This window comes from Capricornis sumatraensis, chromosome 13, assembly GCF_032405125.1.
Source record: "Capricornis sumatraensis isolate serow.1 chromosome 13, serow.2, whole genome shotgun sequence".
Taxonomy (NCBI): domain Eukaryota; kingdom Metazoa; phylum Chordata; class Mammalia; order Artiodactyla; family Bovidae; genus Capricornis; species Capricornis sumatraensis.
In genome coordinates, this window is record NC_091081.1 from 13366585 (window position 1) to 13378967 (window position 12383).

General features: G+C 41.7%; 1 protein-coding gene across 1 annotated transcript; it reads right to left on the reverse strand.

Annotated features, from left to right (window-relative positions):
* Window positions 1-2178: 2178 nt before the first annotated feature.
* Window positions 2179-12088, reverse strand: HEY2 (hes related family bHLH transcription factor with YRPW motif 2). The gene is made up of 5 exons (XM_068985416.1): window positions 12006-12088; window positions 9998-10076; window positions 9775-9858; window positions 7155-7236; window positions 2179-2864 (listed from the first exon to the last, which is right to left on the reverse strand). The coding sequence occupies exons 1-5, from the start codon at window positions 12086-12088 to the stop codon at window positions 2179-2181; spliced, it is 1014 nt and encodes a 337-aa protein (XP_068841517.1).
* Between the last annotated feature and the right edge of the window lie 295 nt (window positions 12089-12383).

The window sequence follows — 12383 nt, forward strand, 5'->3', positions numbered from 1 at the left end:
TTATCCACAAATCATGACTAAGAAACAAACTCCAAATACCACTAAACCCATTTTGCTGTTACCTAATCCCATCAGAGTTAAAGGACAGAAAATAACCGCAGAGCTTACAGACAGGAACAAAGGTGATCTGTTTTGGCTCATTTTTTTCACCCACTTACAGAAAGAAAAAATAAACTATATGCTTGATTTTTCAAAATTAAAATTATCTAAGAGGTCTCCCACTTTTTCCTTTAACTCTAAGCATAATTGATAAGCATAATAAGAACATTTAAAAAATCTTCTCCTATGTTTGGCCCAATAGTTTCAGAAACTCTGAGATAATCTATTTTAGGCTTCACTGAAGGAGGGCTCCCTGCATAGTTTCTACAGCATCAAAAGAATCTTGAGGTAGGTACGGAGCAAGTGATGTTTCAAAAATACTCTATAAATATTTGAGTTACAACACGTATGACACAAACTTATTACCCTACGATCAGTATACTATTATTTGATATTATGCTATTTGCACTTTTCCAAGAACTATGCTAAAAATAAAAGGCAGAAGAAACCAATCACTTCTTGCCTCCAAATGGTATCATACTCACCTATACTTAATTGATTTTCAAACTCAAATATCTGTTATTTTCAAGGCTGTGAATTATACCAAATGACTTAGAAAAAGAAAAGCCAAGGCTTAATTTGTTAGTGAAACAAGGCCTTTCTTGAAATTCCTGTAAACTTTCATTCTGCAAAGCAACTCATCCACATTAAAATGGTCAAAAAGGACTTCATTTAATTAGTGATATGTAGACTTTTGCATAGAAAAAGGTTACAAAGTAATGCATAGAAGACTAGGTACAGTAATTTTTAAAACAAATATTTAAAAGTATAATTTTGCATAATGTTTAACATTCTCATAATGTTTATTGCTTTCTCCACACAGCAGAGAAATGAAGTGCATAATAATACATGCTGTGTCTTTGTCTTTCAAACATAAAATCTCATGTGCTCAATTTCAAAGTATTAAGAGATTATTTTGTTGTTAAACAAAACAAAAACAACAAAACCAAAACACATTATGTAGCACTAGTCTAGGCATGGACAAAAATAATTTATGTACATCCCATTGAATACATTCATCTTGATTTGGGATCAAATGCAATCACAAGCTTGACAAAGGACGTTTAAAAATCATGGCTTTTCTTTTACCATTGTTCTCTCCCTGCCTCATCACTTCCAGAAATGCAACTTCTCTCCAAAAGGTGACAATAGATTTTACACGTTATTGGGATGAAATCAAGAAGATAAATATGTAAAAATTGTCCAATGATACAGAATAAATTAAACTTTTACAACTGGAGAGTTTTCAAGTTGGCATGAGTCAGATAGGCTCTGGTGGGCACATAGTAAGCAACTGCTTCTAGGTGCACTCTATAAATGCATGATTTATATAAAGAAGCACCACGTTTTGAGCCATGAAAGAAAATGCCTGGGGGTTTGCAGGCAGGGCAGAAATGCTTGTTAATCTGAGCACTGATGTAATAATTGCTTACACTAATGCACTGCTAAATGTCACCACTTGGCAAGTCTGTACAAAGAAGGCAAACTAAGATAAAACTAGGACTTTCAACTTGAAAATTATTTTCAGCAATCCTTTTGGCCAATAAAAACCTGCTGGTTTCAACAGAGTGCTCTTCTCTTGTATTGAAGTATCTGCAGCCTAATGCAGGACTTCTGTCCCTTATCCTTTCTTAACCCAACCTCTACACTCTTCTTTACTTGTGCAATATTGTATGTTCAAAAGAAAACTTTACTAGCTCAGGCACTTATGAAACACAAATATTTTTTCCCATCTAGTTTCAAGAGAATTCAGTCAGGTCATTTTTCTTCCCCAATTCAGACATCCTGATGCACTGGCTGGATGGTATGGTCCATATATTTTCCAGGAAACTTCTAAATGGAAACAAGTGTGAAGTTTTCAAAAGTTGCTGATGTCAAGTTACAAATCGCCTTAAACCAAAACAGAGGAAAAAAAGATAATACCACATTTCCACTTGTGAGGTTTGTGTCTCAAACAGCTTTACTGTTCCTTTGCGGGTCTGCAGACATCTCTATGGCTACTTCCACGGTTGCAGAGGTTTTAAGCTGACTCGGAAATGAAGGACATTCAGTTGCTACTGCGAGGAGTTCCGTGAAACCTTAAAAAGCTCCTACTTCTGTGCCCCAGGGTCGATAAGGTTTACTGTTTGTTCCACTGCCTGTCTGCTGAGGGCTGGATGTGGCTGATACCGACAAGGGTGGGCTGATGGCTGTGGCAGCTGCCACGGCGGCAGCTGCGTTTGGGGGAAGCATGGGGAACGCCCCAGCGAAGGACAGAGGGAAGCTGTGCGCAGCTGCAGTGGCCGCTGCCGCGGCCGCGTGGACGGTGGCGGAGAGGGACAGCAGAGACGTGGAGAGAGGCGGCACGCAGGGGGCGACGCTGCCCGTCGCGGGCATCCGCAAGGCGGAATCCGCGTGGGCGAACGTGGCGGTGAGGAGGGCGGAGCCGTGGGCAGGAGGCACTTCCGAAGTGGTGGACAGGCGACAGGGCGTGGACTCCGAGGCGTGGAGGCCGTTGGGTTGGAGCAAGGCTGCCGGGAGGTGGTGGAAGGCCGCCGCCCAGTGGTGCGAATGCAGGGGCTGATGGTGGTGGGCCAGGGAGGAGGTCATGGCCGCCGCCTCCCGCTGCGAGGCGCACGAGCTGAGATGCGAGACCAGGCGCACGCGCAGCGGGTCGGAGGAGTCCAGGCCTTCCACCGAGCTCAGGTACCTCGCCACTTCCGTTAAGCACTCCCGGAATCCAATGCTCATGAAGTCCATGGCAAGGGCGTGTGCGTCAAAGTAGCCTGAAAGGGGGTTCGAGCACAGTGCGGGCCAGGAGAGACAGCGAGGGAGACAGAATGATAACCATTAGAAAAGTAAGCACTGACTACGTTCCAGCCTCTCCTTCAGAGATTTAAGTACAACTAGGAGAAGGCAATGGCACCCCACTCCAGCACCCTTGCCTGGAAAATTCCATGGATGGAGGAGCCTGGGAGGCTGCAGTCCATGGGGTCGCTGAGGGTCAGACACGACTGAGCGACTTCACTCTCACTTTTCCTTTCATGCACTGGAGAAGGAAATGGCAACCCACTCCAGTGTTCCTGCCTGGAATCCCAGGGACGGGGCAGCCTGGTGGGCTGCCGTCTATGGGGTCGCTTAGAATCGGACACGACTGAAGCGACTTAGCAGCAGCAGCAGCGATCCTTTCTGAAGATGTTGCCAGCTATTTATGGCCGTAATTTTTGCAGACGTTAAGAAAGTGTACTTTGCAATTCACATGTGTGACAATTCTGGTAGTGCTATACACTACAGCTGTTCTTGCAACCAAATATCACAGTGGGGGTAAAAATTAAGAACATCTGTGTTTCAAGCACTTCCAGAAAAAAAAAATGGTGTCTCTTTTGTATGATGGGACAGTGAAATTCTCTAGTAAACTTTTGCACGGGTATTACAGAGGACCAGTCTCTCTGTCTCTGTCACATGAGTTAGAGATTAAAGGGTTTATCGGAAACATCCTCACTCCCTTGGCATTTGTAGCAGAGATATGAAAAACACACAACCAGATTGAGGACTTTTGTTAGAAATGTGCTAGAACTGCTTAATAAAGTCACACATGCTTCGTGACTCGTGGTGTTTTTTTTTTTTTAATCGACAAAATGAAAACGCCATTCTTTGTATGAAAAAAATTTTAAGAAAAATGATTTTTTTAAATGTGGTTACTAATTTGAAGATTGGATTTTTCTATCAGGTAATAATATGAGGCTCCTTGGCTGCCATGAGGTTACTATAACTCCTAGCTTTCCTGAAGTTCAAATATAAATTTATTTCAGTGGTTATCTTAGTTTAAGTTTTTTCTGGCATTTATTCAAGAAAAAAAATGTATGTTAATTATGTCCGTGTGTATGCTTGTACCCCTACACATAAGGTTATTATCAGAAAAATGGCTAAAGTCCATCACATTTATGAGAATCTCTTTTTATCCAAAGATAATACATTAGAATAGAAAATAGTAACATCTGACTAGTATCAGTTCCAATTTAGGGTACTGATAATAATCAGAGATTTGGGGAAATGTCACCACTTTGAATTAGTGACCTCTAGTATGTACAAACACATCCTTCTCAGATTTTTTTTCTCATTTGCAAGATTTTTTTAAAAAACAATTTTCAAATTAAAGTGTAGTCTACTCACTTTGGGGATGTGTGTATATATAAATGACAAATATCACATTCAAACACGGTTATTTTCATCTAAAGCATTTACTGTATTATCTTTTTTGTTTTTGCAGATCAAAGTATTACCTGTTTCATTTATCATCTATTAACATTTAAACTAACTTATTCTATAGTTTGACTTTGGAAAAATAGTTGTCACAGTATTCAAAGTTCAAGAGCTAGAATTCCAAGAGAAACCTGGAAGTCCCAAAAAATAAATTTGGGGAAAATATATATACATTAAGATAGTAACAGCACAAAGCTGACGTAAGAGAATATCATGAAATGTGGAAGATAAGCAACAAAAATCATTATCATCCCAGGCCTTCAGCACAGTTAGCCATAAAGCCCCTGACATTTAGGAGGTAAAGTTCTTCCTGAAGAAGATGTCTCCAAAGAAAGATTTCACATTAAGTGTCCTTAGGGTTCTCTGTAAGGCTTTGCAGACTTCTGACTTCCGTGAGAGAAGGGAGGTAATCATCAGAGTAGACAGAGTCCAGAAACCCAGAGGGATCTAGAAATTTAGGTTACTCTAAATCTTCTCTAGAAATTACTGCCTTAGCAAAACAGACTAAAGAATAGATCAAAAGAATTGAACCCCAAGAGCTTCCAAGAATTTTCATGAGTAGGCACAAAGTAATTGAAATTGGTGATTTGCTGGCTATATATTGTTGCACATGGCTAAGTTCTCTGTTGCATCTTAAGGCATATAAATTATATAATTCCTGTTCTACTGCTGAATGCAGAGGGAAACCACGAAGAGCAGCTGTTTCCTGTGACTGGATCTTGGGCCAATAATAATAGCAGAGGGGTCCACGCCACTTCCATCACTGCTCTATGGGCTTTAAGTGACTAAACTCACAACAACATGGTGAAGTGAACACTCTCACTGTCCTCATTTTATAGATGAAGAAACAGGGCTTCAGAAAAGGTTAGTAACTTACCCAGGATCACAGAGCTTAAAAAAAAAAAAAAAAGAAAAAATAGCAGAGCCAGGATTTGAAACCAGGCAACCTAACCGCAGAGTCTCTGCCCTTCACCAGTACATTCTGAGGCCCCATGGTTGCTGTGAGTCTAACAATTTGCGCCCACACTGCCAGCCCCTCCTCCCCCCAAGGCCCACACATTCTCTGGTGAGGTGACCTCTCTAATGACCGGGCAGTCAGGCGACTTGTATGGAACTTGCTCGCAAATGTCTGTTCACAGACTATTTTGGGACGGATTTTAGGACTGTTCAGGTAGCCCAGAATAGCAACCAAGATGGAACTTCGTTTTTATACTAAGGCATAAGAACAATATTACTCTTTAGAAGTATAGCTCATGCCAACTATTTGAAACGCTGATAATAATTCTTAGCTTTACAGCTAACAGTGCCAAGAGAGGTAAAGCAATCAAACAGCTTTCCCCTGCAGCATCTCTAACTCAATCAGCCTCCTAATATCTTGAGGTAGCACGTGTAGAGACAGACTCAGGGGGCTGTGGGGACCCTTGAGAATTCAGTGCTGCTAGTACAGGGCTCCACATGTAGGTCAGCACCTCTGTCTCAGTTTAAAGGTGGGGGCAGTGGCTAAGCTGGGCTGGATCACTGGCATCTACAATTTCATCCAGTTCTCTATTATGTAAGAATATTTGCATGCTTTGCGGAGGGTTACATTTTAATGAGAAGAAATCACAATTCCATACCCATTCAGTATGTTTATTCATGCAGGACGGTTCCTTGACCAGGGACAACAGAGGGTAAAAAGTCACACTGGGTGTGAGGGCATCTCTTTACCACGATCACCCTCCACCTGACATAGGTAGAAAGACGCTCAGAGCTGATGTTCCACAGGTCCTCGGCTGGAGTTAAATACTGAAATACTTGGGCACCAATTGGTAAACAGCTCTTTCTCTCCAGTGCCCTGCTTCTGCCCTGATCTAGGGAAAATGCTGGTGCTCTGCACTAAAAGTTAATGCTGAACAGAGAGAAGCCTCTAGGGTGTAGCTGCAGGGCTTCGTCTTTGTGGTACCCTCTCCTCAGCCAGTTATCAAATATATGGACTAGCACCCTTGGGTAAGACGAATACCAAAGGCCTTCTTGAGGGTGAAAAAGATACAATGGGCAAAATCAAGTCTGAGTGATATGTGAGAAGTAAGAGAATGAAATCTGAATCAATCAGCGTTCAGGATCTCAAGTCCATTTATACCATGAAGTGAGGGTCTGTCCCTGAGACCCCTGGACTGTTCTTCCCTAAATCACTATCTGGTACAGAATACATCTCTCCATGGCACTGGGCCAGGGCACCTGCTCCTGTTTGCTCTCTGCAGGAATGACTGTTCCATCAGTGATTTCCAAGACAGAGATTCACTACCTGCACTTGAAATGCTCTGTGTGGTCTAAATCCAAGACCAATCAGAGTCTGAAAACAACAATGAAAATTCACTTCTTTTGGAATAGCTGCATGATACTGAGTCCTAGCCTTGATTTAATGGGTGGAGGGGAGGATGGTGGGGGAGAGAAAGAAGAAGATAAAAAGATTGCCTCTAACCTCCTGTTTATGTTTGGATGTTTGTGTGTTTGTTTTGTCTTTGGTACAAATTCCAGCATGCACTTCTGAAAGTCCCAAACAAATCTCTGACCAGGCTGCTGTGAATGAAGCCTTACTCCCACAGTACTATGAAAGCAAACACAAGCCCAGGGTCAAGTGCTTCTTTTGTTCCAGAAGTTCTTTCCCACGAGTTCAATCCTGCCATTAGCATTGATTTCCACGGCTTTAATCTGGGACCTCCTATCTCAGCTTGTTAAAGAACTGTTCAACTATGACTTCCTTACAATCTTAAGGAGAAAAAAATGAAAAGAGAAAGGCAGAAAGGAGAGGAGGAATGAAGTCACCGACTTACCTTTACCCCCAGTTGCCTGCAGCATCTTTAAGTGATCTACTGTCATTTGAAGAATTTCAGCTTTTTCTAACTTTGCAGATCCCTGAATAAACAAATAATGAAGTCTCATAAATCCTATGGAAACAAATTTGGAACAATTTATCCTGAATGTTCATTTTCCCTCCCACTGAGAAATTCTCAGTTTAATTTTTTCACAGAAAAAAAATCTGAACTCCTTCCAAATTTCACATGAAGACATTAATTATGTCACACCTAGTGACAGATATTTGCCATTTTAACTCTTAAAGAATAAAAGGCATGATAAGTAATTTTTTTATCACAAAAACAATTACACTAAGATCACTCCACCCAAACTATTACAACTGCAAAATTCTCAAACTTTGCATCAATTTCTGCCCTAGTTAATAATATACTTTATTAGGTGAGATATAATAGTCTTCCCTGGTGGCTTAGATGGTAAAGAATTCACCTGCAATGTGGGAGACCCGGGTTCGATTCCTGGGTGGGGAAGATTCCCTGGAGGAGGGCATGGCTACCCACTCCAGTATTTTTCCCTAGAGAATTCCATGGACAGAGGAGCCTGGCAAGCTACAGTTGATGGGGTCACAGAGTTGGACACGACTGAGCAACTAACACTATAGGGCAACTGAGACTTAAAGTCTGGATCAGTTGAATCCAACTCTGGAGCAAAAGGAGATAGGATCTCAGCAAATTATTGTTAAAAGCATATTTTTCAAAAATAGAATTCTAAGATGCCTTTAAGGTAATCCATACTACACTACTGTAGGTAGTACTAAAAGTGCAAAAAGGGAGACTTTCAGAGTTTTTTTCCCCCAATAACTACCAGCAGGTGTCACTGTAAATTCCAAGATCATAAACAAGGAAGCATAATCTACCTCTTCATCTAGTAAGCATCAAAAATGCTTAAGGATATCTGAACGCTTTAAAACGGCTCTTAATAAAACTGTCTTGGAAATCTATTTTATGCCCATTCCCCCATTTTAAGGCACCTCTGGAAACCAACTGGAATACAAATGTGCCACTTCAAGCTGTCTCAGAGGGCTGTGGGTGGCTTCTAATTTCTTGGAAGAGCAAAATAATTAAATCAGTATGTTTTCTTGAAAAGGAAACTGCAGTTTATTTCAGGTTCCTATGCTTTACTTGTTTTGTGAAAATTGTCAGCACCCAGTACATGGTGAGAGTGCCAGAGTTATTTAAACTGCTCAAAAGCACACTCTTCTAATCATATTGTGACACAGCCAGCTCACCAGGGTTGGTCGCCAAGCTCAGCAAATGGGAAAGCCTGTGTTTATGGTAACTAACTGCCAAACTACTGAGGTCTGCTTTTAAGGTTTGTTTTAAGTCGACAGTTAAGGGGGAAAAAAAAAATCTAACAACCCTCCCTCCTCCCCCCAAAATCACTGAACTGTTCCTTTTAACTGTAGACATTTCAGTACTGAAAGTAAAAAATGTCACTGATTACTGATATTTTCATTTTCAGCATGTTGTGGGAACTGCTACTAATCAAAACTACAACTTGTCCATTATATTTAGCTTATCAGTTTTAGCATACAGAGTGGGTGCCTTTTTTCTTTTAAAAATGTATAATCAATAACATACGACACCTTGTACTTCTGTTCATGTTCAATTTTTCCATGAAGATGAACAGGAGTTTCAGTGAAAGTGACTAATAACAAAACTGCAGTTTCTGGATAATTTCCAAGGACTTTGTGGGGCTTGCTTTATAATGTTTGTGGTTCATGAAACAACAAAGTGGAATAAACAAACAATGGATGTCTTATATCCTATTTGAAGTTAATTGAAAGTATAACATCTTCAACAAGGGTATGATGCCATGCTGTTTGAAAGATGCTGTTAGAACTCTGACCGTCAACCATGGAGGCCAAGGGAAAACCACAACGTTTCCAAAATGACAGAGGAAGATTTAAACATTTGGCTTCCTACTGTATCAAGTGTGCAAAATATTTTTTCCTTTTTCTTTTTTTGGTAAACAAACACTTGAATTCTGAAAAGGGGAATTTATGGCTAGTTTGATTTTTACCAAACTTTCACAAATATGCCTCAAGATAAACATGATTCTATTAACCCAGGGATTAAAAATGAAACCAAGTGGTTTGGTAAATAAATTTTGTTAGTACTATTATTTAGGAAATAGAACGAGAGATGTTACTTCCTTGGCTTTGGCTATTTTTTTTTTTTTAATAAAAAAGCTTACTTAAGATAGTTAAAAATAGTTTGAGACAAAAAATGAAATTTCACGTAGATATCTTTTCTGTTTTTTTTTTTTTAAGAAGACTACTACATACAGCTCGGTTTTAAACCACTACTGGTATTCATAGAAAGAACGGAGAAAGCATGGACACGTTACCCTGAAGGGGAAAATAAGCTAGAGAATGGAAATGTTTTTCAACTTCATGATGGATTATGTTTTTAATAGTTTTGCCACAACAAAGCATTTTATTGAAATAGCTGCTGTGTGCCAGATCAGGGCACATACACCATTATTTTAATGAGCTTTAACAAGAACCCACATTCCCAGATGAGAGAATTAGATTTTTTGAGCTCTTTGGTGGGATGGTCAGGGGTGGGGGCAGCTTACTTGTTTTTCAAAAGCAGTTGGCACCAGTCGTCTCAACTCAGATAAACTGTTATTTATCCGATCTCGACGCCTTTTCTCTATTATCTATCCCCCAAAAAAGCAAAACAACAAGAAAAATTTATGAATACACAGATGATGAAATGATTCATAACGGAAAAATACAACTGCTACACGTTAGGCAGGATTACAGGAAACAAAAAGAAAAAAATAAAGAATCACATACCCCTCTCCTTTTCTTTCTCGCCATAATCTGAGATGTTGTTGTTGGCGAATTCGACCTAATCACAGAGCTAGTACTTTGCCTACGAGATAAGAAGAGTTTCTCAGGTGCTGGTTGAACATAACAATTGTTTCTTCTGGGTGCTTGAAGGCACCCATGAAATAATTCAGAGAGAGAGCATTGCTCAGATCAGTGTTATTTTATTCTTCTTATTCTTAACAAACTTTGCTTTCAGCTCTTTCATATCTTTTCAGGAAAGAATCATGCCATTTTTTTCTTTTAATGAGTAATCCAGATGCCAAATCTACTGGCAGAAAACATCTCTAAACTTTTATTGGTCTCCCAATGAAATACTTATGGGCAGTCAGGGTGAGAAGTTAGATATTAGTACTTCCTAGTTCCACTCATAAATGTTTCTTAAAAGTCAGCTAATCTCTAATAGCATCCCTCCTCCTCCCTGAGGTCAGACCCACTAAACAAAGCAATGCTATTGTAAAATAAAGGCCATGTTTAGCAGTATTATCAAACAGATATAAAGTCACCGTATGTCAAACTGCTGTTCCTAGATGCAGTCTTTAAGATAAACAGAAACTATCTTACTATTTCAAAACTCCAATTCGTCATACAGGAAAAAAAAAAAGACAAATTCAATGTTTTCTGTGTCAATTTTCCAAAAGAATGACCCCAAATTAAATATGCCACCAAGAGAAAAATTAAAATTAGATCAACTATTAGGTAAATACTTTACTTTGAAAATAAAACTCTAGGTGAGTATCTCTCAGCCTTCAATCTAAGCTTAAAACTCTTTGAGTTGTAACCCATCTTCAGTTTGCTAATAAAAAAATATTTTGTATCAAAAGTTCAATCAAATCACTGCACTGTCACATAATTTTTTATGATACATTCTAGTTGGTCTCTGTTTCTCTTCATAATTCATGGATACTCTGCTTTTTCATGTTCTCAAATTCTCCAGGTTCCTGTTATTTGGTCTTTCATTTTAGAAATGTTGTGCACACCAGGTTCTTATTACCTCACCTTCTCACTTCTGGATCTTATTTCTGAATTAACTGTTCCCCTCATTCCCACCCCTTCTCAGCTGGTTTCACCTTTCACACATCTTTTGTTTTTCAGATCTCATTTTTTTAAGATGACACACTTTAATCAGATACTTCGGAAACAATATTTCAAGTAAATATCTTTGCTTCTGCTGATTCCAGGCTAAGGTCTGTACATATTAGAATAATATTGACAGAAAACCAGTTTTCCAAAGGTAGAAAGAATTTTACTCTTGAGTGACAGCTGCAGATAAATAATTAAGGAGCTTCTGGGGATGCCAATTAGAAGCAATTATCATTTGACCCGCCTTGGCATTAAAACGCCTCCATAACCTCCCTCTGTCACTGCAGAGTGGAGGTCTGGCTTCTGTGATCACGACCCCCGATCTTTTCCAGACTTAGGAACAAGCAGTAAGAGAGAGGATGCCCGAAAGACTTGTCACTCACACCTCCGTCAACCAAGTTACACTCGACCAACCTGGAAATCTCAAACTACTTAGACTTGCCATCGCAAACTGCTTTAATTTCTTCAAAAAGCAAGTCATCTTTTAGCATCTTTAAAAATTAAAAGTCTTCCCCCCCCCCCTTCGCCTGGCCCATTTTGAAAGTGCTCCCCAACACAATTTCGGTGGCGGGTGCGTCGCGGGATCGCCCGGACGTGCCAGTCCCCGTGCCCAACGCTGACAGCCGGGGGACCCTCCTTCGCCAGCCCCTGCACACTTCCAGCCGCGTCCCCCGTCTTCTCGCCCCACCCCTCGAGTGCAAACCCACATGCCTCGCCCCACCCCAACACGCGCTCCTCGAGCGCCCACCACTCAAAAGAATTCCAGGCAAAACTTTCCCCTGCTCGGTTAGCAGGCGGCGGCGAAGAACCCTGGGATGTCCAACGAGCCGCTGGTACACAAAGCTCCCCGATGCCTCGGGCTCCGGACAGCTCCCGCCGAGCCCGCGCTCACCCCGAGTAATTGTTCTCGCTCCCCACGTCGATGGTCTCGTCCATGTCGCTCTCAGAGGTCGTTTCCTCGCAAGGGCGCTTCATCGCGGAGAGGACCGCGCGGGGCGCAGCCGGGCCGGAGCCACGGACGCCGAGCGGGACGCAGCGCCCTCCCTGCCTTCCTCCTCCCGCCCGCCCTCCCTGGGCCCCGGCAGGCGCGGCTCCGGCGGCGGCGCGGTCAGCTCCTCGCGGCTCTTTCCCACGCCGCAGCCCAGCCCGGCCGCAAGAGCCGGCGCCGGCCACGCCTCCCTCCCCGCGCGGGCGGGGCCCCCTCGCCCGCCACCCGCGCGCAGGCCCCCGCCCTCTCCGCCGGGCACCGCCTCCCCGGGGGCCAGCGTGT